Below are 19,454 nucleotides of genomic sequence, written 5' to 3' on the forward strand. Positions count from 1 at the left end.
CTGACTTCAACGGAGCTCATGCAAATGCATATGCAGCTATATAATATAATAAAATGCATGGCGCTGGTAACTTTGCATTGCCAAATCGTTCTCCAACGGAGAATGCATATCTAACACACATTTTGCACTTGCGGAGAGAGGAAATGTAAAAATACGTTCTCTCTCTCCTCAAACGCATCTCTGCTCGCAGCTCGCACCAACCGTCAAGAAGCGGAAGGCGACTCCGGCCTGGCGAAGTGAGTGAAGCTAGTTCACTCCGGGGAGACTAGGAAGTACGGCGCGGTTGTCCGACGGCCGGCGACGAGATCAACCACCAGTGCAGCTGCTGCAGCTTCGGCGGATCTTGAAGAGCACAGGTACACTGCTTTCGATTCCCAATCGTGGAGCAAAATAGATCCATGGGTTGCAGGCATGTGCATGTCGAATTGTATTTGGGGAAGGACAGAAGTTGGATTTAGGGGACCAGCAAGATCTGTCGCTAGATTTCCTATTATTTCAGTTCGCCATTGTTTTAGATCTAGACACTCATTTTTTTGTGTGTGTGATTTGAGGATTGGTTAATGGTGCTGCTTTTCCTGCAATATCGAGCATGACAGAGTGCTTCTCTTGCTGCTTCTGCAACTTTCGTACTTGTTTAGTACTTAAAATCTTAATTGTGTCCCAACTGATGTTTCTGCATATATGTAATTTACAGTATGGAACGTCAGTATCTCAATTTCGGAGGACAAAGCTCTCAGAGACAGCCATTTTATGTTTCTAATCAATTTCTACATCAGTTTGCTACATCCCAACAGAATTATGAGTACCCTAGCAGTCAGGAGGTGCAAAATTCTTCACAGTACAATTTTGTTATGCCAACACAACCATTGCCATCCCCTACACAAGCATATTCTAGGACTACTGGAGGTGATGATCAGGACATAGAGGAAGTTCGCCGTCCAACAACCAAAAGAAAGGGCAAGGAGAAGGAAGTTCCTCGGAGGGGTAGTAATTTTTCCAAGGAAGAGGATGTTGTCTTATGCTCTGCATGGCTGAACGTCAGCATAGATCCCATAATAGGTGACATTATTAGTCTATTTAATAAATCTTCCTAATTGATTTTGTACCTAACATGTAACGTCTTTGAATGAGCAGGAGCTGGACAGAGTCAAGGAGGTTTCTACAAAAGGATGCATGAGTACTTCAATGCGAACAAGCCACAAGGTAGCACAAGAAGTCAAAATGCTATACAAAACATATGGCTATTGGTCCAGAAATGTGTTAACAAGTTCTGTGGCATAAAGTCAGCTATTGATCGGAGGCATGAGAGTGGTAAGAACGAGGCAGACAGGGTATGTGACTCATTTCCCAAATGTAAACAATTTTCCAACTAATTCTTTGTATTTTTGTGACCTATGAAATTTTGGACCTTGAATGTATTTTTAGATTGAGGATGCAATCAACATGTACGAAAGGAAGGAACCATTCCAGTTCCTTCACTGCTGGAAAATTTTGAGAGACCAAGCAAAATGGAACGACAAGCTACTGGAGCTCAACAATAATGGAGGGAAAATCAATGAAGACAATGTGGCTGAACCAGGTTGCGAGGGCGAACTTCCATCTGAAAACAATGTGCATGATAGGCCAGAGGGTCGAGATACTGCCAAACGTAGAAGCAGAAGGGAATCTGAATCATCTGCCAGCACTGCATTTGAAGTCCTACAGCGCATACATGACAACAGGGAGAAGAGCCAGCTGAAAGAAGAGGAACAACTACAACAAATTTTGAATAGGAAAGATGAGAAGTTGAACCTACAAAGGGCGGTGCTCAAAGTCCATATGGACGCCATAGAGTTGAAAAAGCAGGCAAGAGAGGAGGACTTGTTGCTTCGAAAACAGGAACATGAGCTGCTGGCCAAGCAAACCGAGGCCCAGCTGCTCACAACTGAGGCAGGCATCATGGCAGTTGATCTGGAAAAAGTGGCACCACATTTCAAGGAATATTACATCGGCATGCAGTGACAACGTCACGGATTTGGATCTTCTAGCAGCAATAATTCTTGACAGCAACATGTTGCCTACTTGAACTATTGTGTTTTCATTATTCTGTACTGATGTACTACTTGTGTTTGTTGTTAACTGGAGCACCAAAAGACTTAACCATGGTGGCCCAATATAGATATATTCCATCTGCTACATAGTATCCTAAACTGTAAGTGTTGCCGTTGACATTGAACTCCACTTCAGGAGCTCTTCCATTAGCCAAATCATCAAATAGAGGTGATCGTTGCAACACGTTGATATCATTGTGCGAACCAGGCATTCCAAAGAAAGCATGCCAGATTCGGAGATCTTTTGTTGCCACAGCTTCTAATATAACAGTTGGTTTCCCTTTGTGCCCCTTGTACATGCCATGACGGGCTGTTGGGTAATTAGCCCACTCCCAATGCATACAATCTATACTACCCAATATCCCTGGAAAACCTCGAGCTACATTCACCTGCAGAATGTGCTGCACTTCCTCCTGTGTTGGAGGTCGGAGCGACTCATCTCCAAACACTTCAATGATAGTTTCAACAAACTTCTTCAAGGTTTCCAGGACAGTGCTTTCACCTATTTTCAAATGATCGTCTAAACAATCAGCTGGACCTCCATTTGCTAGCATCTTTATGGACACCGTGCACTTGTGGACAGGAGTGAACCCTTCCACACCAACACAATCATGTTTCTTTCGAAAGTATGGATTGGCAGCAGCAACACGATCAACAATTTCAAGAAACAAATCTTGCTTCATTCGAAACCTACATTCTGACCATTTGTTAGGACAAACAACAATTGAGTGACGAACCCAATAAAAATTGAGAAATTACCTTCTCCTAAAGTGATCCTCATTGTACAGAGGGCGTGGAACGAAGTAATCAGCCATTAATCTTTTGTCTGCCCCAGCTCTGTCACGTTTATATACTCTGTGTCCCAGAACAGAGCCACCCCACTTGCGCTTTCGTGGAACCAGCGACAGAGCAACGGCGGCGGAGATCTCATCGTCATCATCCCTTGGATCAGCATTACTTCCAAAACACGAAAGGCGAATGTACCTCGAGGCCATCCCTGAGACAACCTAAGTAAAAAACATTTGTTTGATCCTATGCTTAAGATAATGACCTATTGCCGGGACTAATCTGATGGAGGGAGTCCATGGGACTAACCTGCTGCACGCTATGTTGTATCGTTGCCGGAGCTAATGACTTGTGGGGACCGCGAGCAGTTCGCCGGAGCCCACTTTCGTCGTCGCAACTGGTTGGAGAGGGGACGGGGATGTTCATGCACGCAAGTCGAAGCGTAGAGATATATCGGAAAGTGCACGAGCGTCGGGTCAATTTTCCCGCTATTTTATATTTACTTCGCCCACTTCCCGCCAATCGACCAGGGTGAGTTTATTTTTACGCGGGAGTCAACTGTCGGAGCCTATGCATGTCTGGATGTGTGCTTCCGTAGTCTCTCATTTTTACATGCCTCATGCAACCACTGTACACGGTGCGCACAGTGCGAGCTCCGTTGAAGTCAGTCTAATATGGGAGACCTCGACTTGGAATTTGGTGCGCAGAAGATGGGGCCATTTGATTGTCGTCCGTTTGCCGGTTCCCGTCGGCCTCCGGAAGCACCGACTCACGTCCCGACACCCGCTCCTGCCTAACCCCCGCCAACATGTTTGACATTGATTCGGGCGCGTTTGGTTAGCCATCAAATCAAGATTTCACAAAAAGACGAATTTTCGCATGGAGTATTAAATGTAGTCTATTTACAAAATCTTTTTAGAGACGGATATAATTTTTCAAGACGAATCTAATGACAGTAATTAATTGATGATTTGCTACAGTAACCATCCTCTAATCACACGGTCAAAGACCTCATTAGATTCGTCTCGCGATTTGCACGGAGAGTTGTGGAGATAGTTTTGTAATTAAATTTTATTTGATACTCTAAATTAGTGGTCAAAGATGAAATTTTTGTCGGCCCTAACCAAACACGGCCTTGACCGTCGCCCGTCCTCCACATGATCCCAGGCGCGAGAACCCAAGGGTGACTAGGACTTGACCAAAAACGGGGCCATCCAAGGAGAACCTGGAATAACCGGTGCGAACTAGTAGGATAAACCGCGCCCTGATCGCGCATGGGCAACTGACCAATGGCATGTGGAATTGCGCCTGACAAGCTATTGTTTCCCTAGCTGAGATGCGTCAACAGGGATGTGCATGCGATTGAACAAATCACATGGTACTACTAACCCGGTGCGGTAATTCATCACAAGCAAGCCTCGTGAGGTTGCCTAGCGCCGATGGAATTATACCGGACAAGGTGCTGTTGGCAAGAGCAAGGAACCTGACACGACACAGCCTTCCCATCCCAGCCCAGGCCTGCCGGCCGGCCGGTGCCTTGTCAGGTCGAGGAAAGAGGAAAAACAGGTTACGATCGAAGGTCACGGGAGATGCGTCCTCGGAGAGGCATGTCTCGCAAGAGCTGCGACGCGAGGCCGGCGGTGGCTGCAGGCGCACGACACACGCCGACCCAGGGGCAGAAGGCGTTCCAGTTGGTGCGGAGGACGCCGAGAGGGTCGCCGAGCTGGGCTTTGGAAGCCAGCGGCACAGCGACGGCCGTGTCACTGCATGCTGGGCGAATGAAGCAACGGCGACGGAGGCCAGCACGTACACCGCTAGCACCAGCACTATGCAGTGCATTGCCATGCCAGCCACGACGAGATCCAGCTTCTGGTTGCTTATTCTTCTGAACAATTAGTCGAGATCCAGATCTATGTCCGGGGGAGGTGGCCGCCCCGGGAGGGAAAATCCCCACCCCCTAACGGACGGGGATGTCGCGGCGGCGGCACATCGGGGACGGCGGGGCACATCGGCGCACGGCGGCGGCCCGGGGCGAGAGCAGGCGGCGGGGCTCCGGGTGGAAGGAGGAAGAAATGACAGCCGGGACCCACCTGTCAGTGGCTCAAAAATAATTCAGGTGTGGGGAGAGTTCCCCACACCCAAGTGTGGTTTAGCATTTCGAAATAATCATCCATAACCATAATCACGTGAGGACCTCCATCACCTGCAGTGACAGCATCAGTGTTTGGTTCAGCTAATTTCAGAGTTTCAGTTCAGAGTTACCAGCATTTCAGTTCAGTTCTGCCAAGTGCAGAGTTTCAGTTCTGCAGAGTTTGTCTACCAGCGGTCCAGCACCAACAGCTAGACAAAGATAAACATATTTGTGTACCAGCAAAAATGAACATGCCAATGGTGAAGTTTTCCACAGAATTGATTTGCTGAACCGATATTAAAAAATAGATTCATTTGCTGAACCAATATTTAAAAACAGATTGATTTGAGCACCCCCTGAATATGAGCAACAGAAGGACCACACAGAGGAGCTTCTTGGTCAGTCTCATAAAGTTTCACTGACTAGAACAAAACCACAAATAACTAAGTACAAATTGAACTGTGCCTGCGCTAGAAACAAATTCCTATTGCTTGCTACAATTGAAAGAAAGAACCTGTGCTACAAACAAATGCTTCACAATTGTCCACAGAAGTAAGAGGTACCAATTACCTGAGTGGTCTTCCGCTCCACTGTCTTCTCCCCCATCAAATTCAGAGGCCCCTGATGAAATTGATGCAGTCAGGAAAGTAGCAACAGATTCACAGCCACTAAATTGATGCGGCGGCGAACTGGCCACTGGACAGAGAGCCGGCGGATGCTTGCGCGCGGATCCTCGGGGGACGGCACCGCCGTCGGGACGCCTTTCCTTCCAACAGTTGCTGCCTTCCGAAGCCGCGCATCCGCTCCCGTGCAGCCGCCGCTGCTGCTACCTCCTTCCGTGGCATGGCTGACGGCTGCTCCTTCTGCGCCGCCACTGCTGCTTCCTCCTTCTGCATCATGGCGTACGGGATGCTTGCGCGACTGCTGCTGCTTGCGCGACTGGGTGGGGAAGGGATTTTGCGGTGCGGGGATAAAGAGCGCGCGGGGAATGGATTTGACGGCACGTTGGCGGGGAGAAAACGCGCGCGCGGGGAATGCAGGGAGCAGCAGATCAGGCGAGTCGATGGCACTGTAACGAACATGGTCCCAATTTCGAGTGATTTTGGTGATTAAATAACAACACAATCAATGAGACTAATGTGTTTGTCAAGTGTATCTCATCAGATCCCAAGAATGAAGTAAAAAGCCCTAACAAAGCAAAACATGAAGAAAGAACTCAAAGAAACGCTGAATTAGACGAGTTCTGCAAAATCAGTAGGGTCGGATAATCCGAAAACCCTAGGGTCAGACTATCTGAGCAAAGCAGCTGGATTATCCGACGCTTAGAGTTAAGAGGCATCGGATCAACTCTGACAGGATCCAAGTCTCAGTTGAAGAAAATCAAGTAGGATCGGATGAACCGACTTGTACAAGAGAAGAGCATCGGATTAAGGCTCGGGTCATTCTTCAGAGAGCCTGTTTTTAAGACTGGAAAATTCTCTTCAGGATCGGATGATCCGATGTAGCAGTAATAGAGCGTTGGACTAACTGACAGGAGTAATGATCGTGTCTGTTGGATGGAATTCAAATATGATCGTTGGATCGGATGATCCGACGTCGGAGCTTGAAGGCCGTCGGACAAATACGTCGGATAAATGATGTCAGCAAAGGGCAACGGTCACTGGAGGAACCACAGTGGGGTCGGATTATCCGACGCCTACGCAGAAAAAGCTGTAACGGCTCTTAAACGGCTAGTTCGCTTGGAGGGCTATATATATGGGTTCCCCTGGTCATTTGAAGTTTGCTGGAGTTGAGAGAAGACACACCCACACCCTAGAACATCTCCAAGCCAACCAAAAAGCTCAAGTGTTCAAATCCTTAGTCCTTAGCACATATTTGAGAGAAGTTGTGCTAGGTTAGCTCTTAGTGAATGAAAGGCAAGGTTGTGTACCTTGTGATCTGGTTCTTGAGTGAACCCAAATTGTGTCTCGATGAGCCAGCCATCCTCGGAGTCTTGGTGACTCGCCGGCACGTCTTCGACCCTCCGGCTTGGTGTGGAGCGGCGACGACAAACTTTGTGCGGGGGACGTGGAGACCCCTTTTCTTGGTGGAGAAGCTTCTTAGTGGAACCCGGGGCCAAGGTGACCGTGACTGTGTTAACGGAAGAGACTTGGTGGCCGAGAAGCAATACTCTTTGTGAGTGCTTCAACAACGTGGATGTAGGTATGCCTTTGTGGCTAACCGAACCACGGGATAAATCTCCGTGTCAAAAGAATTTGCTTTCTCTCATCTCCATTTAAGGTTTCGTATTTAATTATTATAATTCTTGTGTGCTTTTACTTTCTAGAGTAGAATTTTGATAGGATTGGTTATAGGTTGCATAATTTATTTGGGACGAGAATTTTCACACTAGAAGAATACTAGTTGCACATCTAGATAGCATGATCTTAATTTAATTTATGTGTAAATAGTTGAAGTTTGAGATTAAAACTTTTAGTTTACCTAATTTACTCTCTCTGCCTCCTGGGCTACAAGCATCCGATTGCTTTCAGGCACCTCAGTGCTGGAGCTCCAACGAGAGGCGCGGCCGTCTCGTCCATCTTGGAGCGCGCGCGGGTGCCGTCGCGTGGGGAGGCGATGGCGCTGCCGTCTCCTGGCGCAAGTGGGGGTGTTTCTGTAAAATGATCACGAAAGAGACGGCAAAAGAGACGACCGTTGGAGATGCCCGTATGTATTCAGCAAATTCTATTCAAGTAGACAGGCATTTCCACATCTCCGTTATTGAGAAGTCAAGTACAGTATTTAGTAACCATTATTATTCCACAACCAAAAAAAGAACGCTAACAGATCAATGAGTTTCGCTGGGCAATGTACCAACTGCATCACTTCAATGTAACTATGTAAGCACAAATGGAAGTTCAAGGGCAAAAATGTATGTCACTTTTACCTTTGTTCCAGTGGATCAGGAGATCCTAGCACACCTATTCCTTTTTCTGAAACAAATTATAACTGGAAAAGATATTATTTCAAAAATAACTGGAAAAGATCAAAAATTTCAGTGCCTGCAATGCAGTTACATCAAGAAAGTTGACTAAAAAATTAAATAAAAGCGATGGACAAGTTTGTCACATTTTAGCCATTGAAAAGGAGCCACATCAGAAAGACAAATCTAAAAGACAGTACAACAAAAAATCTATTAGATTATTCAAAAGGTTTACAAGTACTATGAAAGACTAAAAAAAAGGAAAATCCTTTTTTTCTAAAAAATAAAAAGACTTAAAAAAACTTGGTAAGAAATCCTAATAGAAACCAGACAGAGTCATAATCTGCTTTTTGAAAGAACGAAAAAGTTGCTGCATTTTCTCTATGGTTTGACAAGTACAGCAAAAACACTGATCTGGTGGTTCATGTATGCAAAAATCAGTTGATGTATGTATAACAAACAAATCGTTTTCTTTTGTACTATATCAACAAACAACAAAACAAACTTAAACACTACACAGCACATGAACAACTTGATTGTAGCCACTTAAAATGAATAGTATTTTGTGTGAACATATACCTTACAATTATGTTTCACTATTATTCTTGCATAATAACAAACTTCATATAGCAACACATAATAGTGCTATTATTCCTGTACCAACTGTACCTAGCATGGCTATTATTCCTGCATTATAAAGCATAACAAACAACAAAGACAGTGAACAGAATGACACAAACTATGCATCTGGGAAACAATCACATTAACTAAGCAAAAATTTTGATCACATTAACTAAGCAAAGATAACAAGCATCAAGCTGCAGGGCACACCTTTCCTTGGAACTATAGAATCGAACAATGCGAACTAAAACACCACCAACATATCATATATAAAACGATGGAGTATGGCATAATATTGCAGCAGTCTGATTGTAGCCATAAAAGCCCACATATATATTGTTTTGTGGCTAATAAGTAAATCGCTGGCATTCAGCTCAGAAAATTAATTTTCGCTTAGATCTTCCTTGATCTGTTTATCCAGCCTCGATCCTCCTTCTGGCCGCTCGCTGCTGCCACGCTTCCTGCTGCTGCTGCTGCTCTCACGCGACAGGTCCACCATCTCCTCCATCTTGGGAGTCAGGTACGCCCTCGGAGTCTTGCCCGCCGACGACTGCAGCTCCACCCCCGAGGCCCGCTGCTGCGCGTGCGAGCTCATGCCGGCGAGCAGGCACGCGCGCCCCGACTGCTGGTACTCCCGCCGGTCGCCCACGCGCTCGCTGAGGTCGCGCAGCTCCTCCTTGATCGCCTCGCACGTCGGGTCGTCGCCGGCCGCCCCCGGCGCCGACCGCTCCACTTCCCGCAGCCGGCCGTTCAGGATCCGCGCGGCCCCGGCGTGCTCCCCGCCGTCGGCGGCTGCCCGCGCCGCCGCGATGCCATCGGCCGCCGCGAGGCGTACGCGCTCCCGCTCGACCTCGATGGATGGAGGAGGCATGTCCGTCAGCTCCAGCGGCCTCTGGATCATCGCGGCGGGGGCGGCGACATGGGCCGTCTGCCCCGTCGCGGCGAACCGGTAGGTGCAGCTCACCTTGACCAGGCGGGTGCGCTCCTCCGTCGGCCGCGCTCTCGGCACGTACACGAGCACCAGGAAGCGCCGGCTCTCGTCGTCATAGAGCTCGCCGACGTCGATGGAGGCGGCACAGCCATCGGCGGCGACGTGGTTGCCGTAGCTGCCGGACTTGACCTCCTGGACGCGCACGCCCCGGTGCAGGCACGTGACGTCGATGCGCGCCCCCTGCACGGCGACGGAGAGGAGCCCCCCGATGCAGCGCGCGAACGTGTTCTGGATCGCCGACTGGGCCTGGACGAAGGAGAAGGTGCCTCCCGTGGCCTCGGCGATGGCGTGCATCACGGCGGCGTCGTGATCGGCGCCGAAGCCGAACGTGTGGATCGGCGCGGGCCGGGAGGCGGCGTGCGCGAACGAAGGCGGCACGAGGCTCATGTAGTTCTTGGCGGCGCCGTTGGGTTGCGGGAGGAGGACCGTGTCTTGGCCGTCGGACAGGAGGATCATGCTGGCGACGACGTTCCTGTGGCGGCGGCCGACGAGCACCTCGGCGCCCACGCGGAGGCCCGCGCCGATGTTGGTGCCCCCCTCGACGGCGAGGGCCTCCACGGCCTGCTTCGCCGCGGCCTTCCCCGTGTCTGACATGCGCACTAGGCGGGACAGGCGCCGCGCGCCGATCGAGAAGACGACGACGGAGAGGCGGTCGGCGGGGCCGAGTTGGTCGACGACGAAGCAGACGGCCTGCTTGAGCAGCGCCAGCTTCTGGCCCTGCATGCTCCCGCTGACGTCGAGCACGAGCACGAGATCGAGCGGCGCGCGCGCCACGTCGGCCGGCGCCTTGGCGTCCACGAGCACCGCGAACTTGTCCATGGACGCGCCCCTCCCGAGCGCCGGGAACTCGCACTGCGCCTTGAGGACCAGACCGCCGCCGGCCGCCCCGCCGCCGGCGGTCTGGCGCTGCTCCAACGGGTCGTCGTCATGGAACGCCCCAACCGGCAGCGGCAGATGCGGCACCGCCGCCTTGGTGTCCGTCATCCCGGTCTTTGGTGTGGACTGGCTGAATGTCCTGCGGCACCAGATCGATACAGAAAAATATCCTGCGCCGCTGCGTTGCACGAGGTATTGATAAGGAATTAAGGATCGGATCGGCTGCTGATTTTTAGGAAAGATGGCTGCCGCTGATTTTTAGGAAGTTAGGATTAGGAATGATAGTATATGGCAGGGTTAACAATTTCGGCGAAATTTCGGAAAATTTTTCGTTTTCGCTAGTTACCGGGATCCGAAATTTCGGTACTTTTCGGTATATTTCGTTTTCAAATTCAAAATTCAACAAATTTCGACCGAAATTCAACGAAATTTGCCGAAATTTACCGAAATTTCGGAACGGAATTCCGTTTCCGCTAAACACCGGGATTTGACCGGAAAACGAAATGGTTAACCCTGGTATATGGCTGCTGATATTTTTTTTTTAGATTCTGCATGCCGGCATGCAAATCCCCCCGTCCCTCGGGCTCCCTGCATGCAAATCCAGCAACTGCCTGGCGCCAGCGCTGGTGCTTCGCACGCTTCAATTCCCGCACCAACGGAGCGAACTGAATTAATTAATGTCTCCACATCAGTCGATTGATATCTCATTATTTGTGAATCACATGTTTTCACTATTAATTATTCACCAACGTGTCAGACAGTCACATCGACCACGCCGACAGGTTCAATTTTGTTTGTTTGTTGAGGACCCGTCAAGCGGGTTTGGACTTTTATGGACCAATTTGCACAGCTCTGCAGCAAGCAGCATTTTGAGCCCAATAAGGCAACAACGTCCAAGTTATTGACTGTACATTTCCCACAGACAACATATATAAGCCTTGTTTGGATCAAAGGGCTAGAGCTAATTAGCTCAAACAAATAGTCCTTCAAAAAACTAGTCCTTGACATGTTTGGATCCAAGAGCTATTTAGCTTTTAAAACACCTTTTCCCAATCATTAGAATCCTATACCTCTCTTGCTATGGTGGGCTCTACCTGAAATAGCTCAAATAATCACCCTTTGGGTGTGATAGTTTTTTGAGGTAGGCTATTTACAAATAGCCAAAAACTAGCCCTCATGTTTGGAGGTTTTGGGCTATTTTAGGCTAAAAATAGCTTTAGCCTTTAGATCCAAACACGCCCATAACATATTGATAGACAACATTAGTATTATTTTCCAGTGTTTAAACATATTATCTCAGAGACGGCTTATACTAGGACCCAAGAGGAACCGAAGGCCATGGCAAATGCAGCTGAGTTTGTTACCACAAATAATGATCTGTAGCTGCAATACCAGGAACAAACCTGAAACAAGTGGCAATTAAGTGCTCGTAGCTATACATGGTACAGGAACACAAGTGAAAGTAAAACCATGCTACAGACTCTTAACATATACAGCACAAGGACAAAAAAAAGTTTCATAACGAGAAGATCTGCTAGCTTGACCATAGCCTGAAATCATAGTCCTGTGATTGAGAAACATGCTTATCAGTTAGCTAGCGCAAGTACACCAAAATAATGAGATGGGCTGATTAGTCATATGTGATCTGTTTGTAAAACAAGTTATGGTTCTTGTCCCAGGCAATCCCAGACAAAAAAAAACAAAAAAAATACTTGTACAATTTTTGGCTGATAATAAAGTTACATTTACCCTTTTATTTAAAAAGTTACATTTATCCCAGATATTTACATAATTACATCTACAATTTCTAAGCTGATATAACAAGAAAAAAGCCACAGATCTGAAGAAAAAAAGATACACATTTATAGGTACAATTTCTGGGCCAATAACAAGAAAAAACACATCAGAAAAAACATACATTTATAGTGCAACTTTTCGGCTGATAACTAGATAAAAAAGCATGAAATAACACACATTTATAGGTACAAATTTCTGGGCTGATGACAAGAAAAAAACACACATTTACAGTGCAACTTTTCGGCTGATAACAAGATTAAAAAAAATATCTGAAAGAACAAACATTTATAGTGCAAATTTTTGGCTGACAACAAGAAAAAAACACAGCTCAAAAATAGATGTACCTTGTAAAATAAAGAGGATTAATAACAAGAGAGTGAGCCTATAAATGTACCTTGTAACAAGATAGAGAGGATTGATAACAAGAGAGTGCTCAAAAACACAGCTCACTAGGCTGATAACAAGACAGGATTGAGTATGTACCTTGTAAGATAGAACTTAACAACCCAAGGTGATAATAATATATGTTGCCAGAACAGTTGTAACAAATGTAAAAGGCATTAGGATCATGTGAAATTAGTAAATTGAGGAAAGTTAGAATATAAAAGTAAAAAAATAGGCATTCATGAGGAATGCACAATGCAAAGACAGAACGATAAATGAAATGAAATCACAGCCACTAAATTGGCTACCTATATGAAACGAAGTGGTCATTCTAGCCTGAACAAAGTGGGGGGAAAAGCAATTCCTGAAAGTAGCCCATGGATGACAGGTATAACATACCTAATCAAAACAGCTAAGTGAACCATGGAAAATGATTTAACAATAAATTGATAACACCAAAGGTCAAGAAAATTACATAATATTATTTTCTAAATGGGCCACGCAAGACACAACCATCAATCAACAACCCTGTAATTTGATAGATGTAACACTAAACAGCATAAGAAGAAAGCTATACTAGGAGAGCACATGATCGTGTTTATACTATTGAAGGCTGCTGAACAACATATGCTATTGCCAAAGAATAAGAGATCATACTGCCTGTAAAAATGAGATCCATGTACATGAAGCCTTTTAAGTGCCATCATGAGATCCACTGCTTGACAACACGAGTACTGACTATTAGAAAGCTACTCTTTCTGGTAACGTAGGGTGGAAAACTGATACATAAAAATTCAGTGCTAATATTTAGAGCCAGCTCAGTTACTGGTTTAGACTATTAGATTAGATATACCAGGAACTAGAGAAGTAAAAAAAATATTGTTCTAACAGCTTTATTAACTGAAACTGACATTAGTAGTTTAAAGATATTCCGAGCTGGATAAACATGAGCTTCATATAGTAAATAGCTTTATCAAGGGCCACTCGTTTGCCATACAAATTCAAGTACCAGACTATTGTTTCTCTGACAGAAACAAAAGTTCAAGTTAATCAATCAAACACATGGAGAAAATGGAAATGCAGAACTAAATCAATTTACAGCGTGTCCAGGGTTTTAAAAAAATATTCAGAGTTGGCATAATGTGGCATCTGAAAACAGACATATGAAATCCTATATGTTATTTCATATAAAAGAAAAACCACATAGAAGTGGCAATAGAAATGCATAGTAGCATGTACTTAAATCTAACATTTTTAACTACTTAAAATAGCTTAAAATGGTAGATACATATCAGTTAAGCCTAGACATGCATATATAGTCATATAACAACACATGTCCATATCTATCTTAAAAAACATAAACACAATAAGTTCAAACAAATCGGTGGGCTTTGAACAATTTTGTGGTTCAAGGAGAGGCAACTCCCTCGCCAAAAAAAATCATTATGCCTAATGAAGGCAATGATATCAACATGATCTTAACATTTAGCATATATCAGCATGCAGCCCAATGTCTGAAAAGAAATGACTAATGTCTACATGAAAAAAGGATGGTCATACAAGTGGGGGTGAAGAAAGTACTCATATTAAAATGGAAAATATCGATGGAAGTATAATTATTATAAAGCTATGTTAATTGAATAAAAATTACACTATTCTGGCTAAAAAAATTGTACAACTTATACTTCAGTGATGCTTGGTGTGATTACTGGGTAACACCACTTAATAAAATTCATGTGTTAAAAATCCCAGAAAAGTAGGTCAAATACATGGTGACCTGATGTTTAACATCATGTGTTTACAACCAGACACATGAGAGCTATAATTGGAACACACATTTGTAGTGATGCAAACTACAATCTACAAGTAGCAAGTCTACACTAGAGAGGCACAAACAGATAGATCAGAAAAGATTATGAAATGGTAGGTTAAATCTGGAAGAAAAGAGAGGCAGACTTGGACAGATGATCCTCTCAAAGAAAAAAATTCAATAGGCATCGGATCGAAGTATAACACGAAAAATCTCATGTTAGTTTGCTGTCCTACAACCTATCTTTCTCCTTGATATGGAATTCACTTCACAAATAAATTAAATGAGTCTTTCAAGTATTGACATTATAATATAAAAGAAATATTCAGGGACCAATCAGTCTATATTGTCATAAACGCATCTTACACTATGCACAAGGCACTTTACAGAGAAAGAAAGGTATAAGAAAAGATATCAAAATGAGTTGGAACTCTTATGCAAAAATTAATTGACACACAATTGCAGTAGCCTAACTTCACTACAAATGGAACATAATCAGAAACCCAGGTACCTCATATGCCTCTCAAAAATTCTGATCAGTTATGCAAATATTAAAAAAAAAAGCTGAGCCCAGATCTAACTAAATTGGAAATAAAAAAATTATATGATACAAATGAATGGGCTCCGCTTAAAGTGGAGATCCTGCTGGCAGTTATCAAGGTCGCGAGAACAAACTTGGCATCTGTATCTATTTACGTATAGAGAAGGATTAACAACCTGTGAGCAAAATGGAGAGCTCTCTCATTTCTGGTCTAGCTGCGCATTTATCGGACATGCTGCTAGCACACAACAAAAGAGGAATACTCATTTCTGGCTCTACGCAATGAACCACCTCAAAAATCTTGCTATATATAAGATTCTTACTGCTAATTCACAAAACACAAAAATAAAGTTTCACTAATATTAGGGCGTTGGGGCAAGTTAGCATTTTTTTAAAAAATTTCAAGGAACTCAATAAAGAAATAGAGATGAACAACTAGTGACCGAGACTCTAGGGAGTATTGAGGACGCTCACAGTGACATGGCGTGGAGGAGGCGCTCGTGCTCGTCGGTGGTCCCCTTCTCTAGTAGCCTTCTAGGCTTGCTTCCCCACTGCCACCATGTCACTTCCTTGCCTAACCATCGAAGATTTGCCACAGGCTGCCCACTTGCCTGCCATGCCTCTCGGATTCTGCACACGTACACACATGTAATGGCAAATCAGTATCTCCAGGTATGGCCAGACATCAAAACAAGAGATCCACTTGCGGAGAATACCATTCTCATTTCTGAATGGAACACGAACAATGTATGTTTGCTCAGTTCCAATGACCTTCTCTAGCCGCTAGCCACAAGTAGTACCAATGGCATCAAGCAACAGCCTGGTAACCTGCAACGAATAAAAGCATGTAGGCACATTTACTCAGAAGACTACACAATGGAGGTGCTCACAAGTTCAAACATGATCTGAAGCAATCCACCGAACAAACAAGTCCCAATCTGTGAATCCACAGCCAAAACCTAACCCTAATCACCTCTCATATAATCTCCCTCTCAAGCATGAACCAGATCAAGTTCCGCATAACAAATCCATAGCAGAATCATGCGCATATTGACTCCACCTTTCCCCCCTCATCCACAGGTCAAATCAATTTCACAGCACGAATCTACACAAAATCAAACTGAACAACAACAGAGAGAAGGTCCAAGAGAGAATAGAGAGGGGGGGGGGGGGGTCTGCTGCATCGCCGTGCACCTCCGCTGGTGCTGCTTCACCGCGGGAGAGGTCCTCCATCTCCCCCGGTTGCCACTCAGCACTCACATCTTTCGGGAGGAGAGAGGTTTTTTTTTTGAAACAGTAGACGAACGAGAGAGTTAGTAGGAAGGGAAGGGGACAACTAAGGGGCTCTGACAACTGATACTCTGTTGGACCATAAGGGAAAGTACAACAGTGTAGACAGCTGCTATCTTTTTGTCACAAACAGACAACTGAACACACAGCTTGTACAATGGGATGTCTGTTTGGTTGTTTGCAAAGTGATTAATTCGTCCTTTGACACATAAACTCATGGTGATCTAGTGCATAATTGATCTTTGCAGCCATTTTGAATACACGAGAGAATGCACAATACATTCAAATAAATCGCATAACTCTTAAAATAAGCATGTATATAATATTATATAAATATATATTCATATGAGACGATCTTAGGAATACATGATATAACATAATAAATTCACCATTTAATTGGACATGTGCCTCTACTTTGTCTTGGCCCATAAGAAAAGACATGTACGCTTCACACTTGACTGCAGCACACTTGACTCCATGGTCAATGTCTCCAAAATGACAGCAAATAGAAAATATTCATTCAGTTCACACACACACATTTGAGTTTCAGACTTCACACTTCACACTAGAAAAAGAGAAATCAGCCTCCATTGGAACCAGAGATGACATTCATACTCCAAATGACTCCATATGACAATTCTAGTGTAAAAATTCCAGAGAAGTCAGCATCCATATCTGCTCCTGACATCAACTTAGCATCCATGGTCATGTTTTATATGAGCAACAGATCATTGGTAACTTAGCATGTGGCATGTTTTCAGATTTCATAACTTAACAGTGGGCATGTTTTCAGAGTATCAGTGGCATGCTAACTGAAATTAACTGAAATGAAAACTTGACATAAATGATACTTGACAGACAATGGCAGATTTCAGACCATGAATATAGATAGCCTACTGCGATATGTAAGAAAACAGCTAGCAGTGACATTTAATAAAACTTTAACATACCTCAATCAGAGAAGCACTAGGTCTGACCAGCTAGCAGTTGTACAATACACAGGTCTGAACAATACAGAGTCAAAATGATGAATCAAACCTCTCCTTAATTTATAAAATGGAAAATTTCAGACCTGATATATAATGACAGCAACCATCTGAAACTGAGACACCAAAATGCTACTTATAATGACAGCAACCATGCCTGCAACAGCTACTCTAAACAGATCAGATATATACAGAAGGTCTTACATTCTACTCTAAAAATACCTCCCAGGAAGGATTAGCTGCAAAATGAGATACTTCTACAGAACAACAAAAGCATAGTTCTGGACATTGCACAATTCAGTGACAGATTTCAGAAATCAAAGATGATAAAATGGTAAGGCTTCATCCAAATAGTAGTGTATCTTTTAAGTTATTCACCTAATTGAAATTGAGTAGTGTACTATGGCCAACTAGCCAGGCAAGCTTATTTAAGTTAGTCATACCTATTGCAGAGTCAAGCGTAAACAGATAGAGGTATATTTGAAACATCTTTCTGAACCAAAAAAATAATATACTAGCCAACAAATTAAGATACAAGGCATATATTCTGCAAATGTATATTATCCACAAACACAAAATCGCTGTGATCTTCCTAAGTGCAAGCAATCAGACAGGAGATTGATGGGTTTGAGATTTAGACCTGCTCCACGAAACAAAGTCCAAATATGCTCCTAGTTAAATAATCCAATGATGGTTACATCTGTCTCCATTATTAGGTACAATAACATTTCACTGCCAACTAATTTACACTGGACAGAGCTCCTAGTTAAATAACATCTGTCTCCAAATATGCTCCAAGTTAAATAATCCACTGGCAGAGCTCTTGTACTCTACTACGACAAATTTAAACAACCAATTTGAACAAAAGGATAGTCCTTTACTCGGGAAAAAAAAAGGATAGTGTGCAGTACACATGGTAGGAAGACTGAAATTAACTGTACTGAATATGTGTTTGTGTGTGGCCAGTACACATGGTGGGAGGTGAGAAAGCAGAGCAAAGTGTGCAGAGTGTAATGGATTGACTGAAAGAATACCGAAAGATAGGCAGAGGTCGTTGCATATTGGCAAAGATCAGTTTGGTTACTGAAAACACATAACCATAGGTCATTGCCTTACAAGATTACTGTCTAATGGATTACAGTAAGCAAAATTACTAGTTCAAATAAGCCAAAAATTAAGTAACATCGAGTATTACCATGTTGAAGGATCCGAAGGCTGAGACATCCATGGCTGAATGGGGCTCCGTCCACTATTGCCAAAGAAGCCGCCGGCGCCCCCGTTGAAGAAGCCGCCGGCGCCATATGCACCCACATGCGCCGCCCCGCTTGAAGCCCTCTGCTCCGGCACATGCGTCGCTCCGCCCGAAGTCCTCTGCTCCAGCAGAGGCGCCGCCCCATCCCGAACTCGCCCCGGGGCCTTCCGCATCGGCGCCGTCGCTGCCTTGCGCACCCGAGCCGCATCCACCTTCAGCAAATCTCGCGCCGCCGCCTCCTTCTGTCCCTCGCGCGACATTGAGGCCGCCAGACCAAGACCTAGGGTTGGATGGGGAGCACGGAGGACTATTTCAAGAAGGAAGGGATTTCAGGGAAGAGAGGAAGGCGCGAACCTTTGGCGCCAAATGATTTCTCCCCCGCGCGCTCATCGGATCCATGGCTCGTCGTCTCCCCACAGCAACCCCTGCAACGGCCGGGCGGGGCTTCTCTGCCGTTGGCCCTGGTCACTGATGTGTGAGGAGCCCATGCGTAAGTGATCCAATGGCAGAGGGACCAAGGCAGAGGATTTGCTTCCGCAACGGGCACCTTCACCGTCGCCAAGCCTGGGAGCACGGGCCGTCAGCCGTAGTTGAACGAGACACCGGGTTGGCAGTCAATGCAGGCTACGAGAGGGGTTTCTACAAAAAAAAAAATTATGCATGTCTACTGTAGTCGACGACCCGTTGTACGTGCTCTAACGGGAACTCAACATACAAGCAAAGCGCACCCGTTATCACCCAAACGGATACACCGATTACTCTATTACGCATGAATCAACCATAGCCGCCGATCTCAAAACCGACGCACCACAACATTGACGGATAAGCAAAATATCTTCTGATTGACACCGAGTAAATCTGTTAATTAAATCGTCAATCAAATCCTTAATTGCATGCATGAACTAGACGCCGGTATATTTGTGATCGCTCCCTGATT

At 45.0% G+C, this 19,454-nt stretch overlaps 2 protein-coding genes and 1 long non-coding RNA gene across 13 annotated transcripts; 1 reads left to right on the forward strand and 2 right to left on the reverse strand.

The window, feature by feature from the left end:
* The first annotated feature begins 3 nt into the window (after nt 1-3).
* On the forward strand, nt 4-2,272 carry LOC120691756 (glutathione S-transferase T3-like). 2 transcript variants are annotated; one of them, XM_039974943.1, is made up of 4 exons: nt 4-356; nt 777-1,059; nt 1,135-1,331; nt 1,426-2,272. In XM_039974943.1, the coding sequence occupies exons 2-4, from the start codon at nt 852-854 to the stop codon at nt 1,999-2,001; spliced, it is 981 nt and encodes a 326-aa protein (XP_039830877.1). In that variant the 5' UTR covers nt 4-356; nt 777-851; the 3' UTR covers nt 2,002-2,272. The 2 variants fall into 2 exon arrangements, with proteins under 2 accessions (XP_039830877.1, XP_039830876.1); XM_039974942.1 differs by lacking the exon at nt 4-356 and having other exon boundaries at nt 536-1,059.
* A 6,563-nt stretch (nt 2,273-8,835) lies between these two features.
* Nucleotides 8,836-10,593, reverse strand: LOC120691895 (uncharacterized protein sll0103-like). The gene has a single exon (XM_039975096.1). The coding sequence runs from the start codon at nt 10,563-10,565 to the stop codon at nt 8,973-8,975; it is 1,593 nt and encodes a 530-aa protein (XP_039831030.1). The 5' UTR covers nt 10,566-10,593; the 3' UTR covers nt 8,836-8,972.
* Nucleotides 10,594-11,796: 1,203 nt separating this feature from the next.
* LOC120690225 lies at nt 11,797-19,124 on the reverse strand. 10 transcript variants are annotated; one of them, XR_005681659.1, is made up of 4 exons: nt 16,184-19,114; nt 15,706-15,817; nt 15,464-15,619; nt 11,797-15,224 (listed from the first exon to the last, which is right to left on the reverse strand). It is a non-coding gene; the product is annotated as an uncharacterized LOC120690225 (long non-coding RNA). The 10 variants fall into 10 exon arrangements; XR_005681665.1 differs by having other exon boundaries at nt 11,814-15,619; nt 16,184-17,422; nt 18,461-19,124; XR_005681662.1 differs by having other exon boundaries at nt 11,814-15,619; nt 16,184-17,431; nt 18,461-19,124.
* Nucleotides 19,125-19,454: the final 330 nt, after the last annotated feature.

The sequence above is a fragment of the Panicum virgatum genome, chromosome 9N (assembly GCF_016808335.1).
Source record: "Panicum virgatum strain AP13 chromosome 9N, P.virgatum_v5, whole genome shotgun sequence".
In the NCBI taxonomy this organism is placed as follows: Eukaryota; Viridiplantae; Streptophyta; class Magnoliopsida; order Poales; family Poaceae; genus Panicum; species Panicum virgatum.

Bases quoted from the DNA above. Each gene is read 5' to 3' on its own strand.
- LOC120691756 (XM_039974942.1), top strand. From the start codon at position 696: ATGGAACGTCAGTATCTCAATTTCGGAGGACAAAGCTCTCAGAGACAG. The intron at 1,060-1,134 runs GTGACATTATTA...TTGAATGAGCAG, and splicing joins CAGCATAGATCCCATAATAG to GAGCTGGACAGAGTCAAGGA. The intron at 1,332-1,425 runs GTATGTGACTCA...ATGTATTTTTAG, and splicing joins GTAAGAACGAGGCAGACAGG to ATTGAGGATGCAATCAACAT.
- LOC120691895 (XM_039975096.1), bottom strand. From the start codon at position 10,565: ATGACGGACACCAAGGCGGCGGTGCCGCATCTGCCGCTGCCGGTTGGG.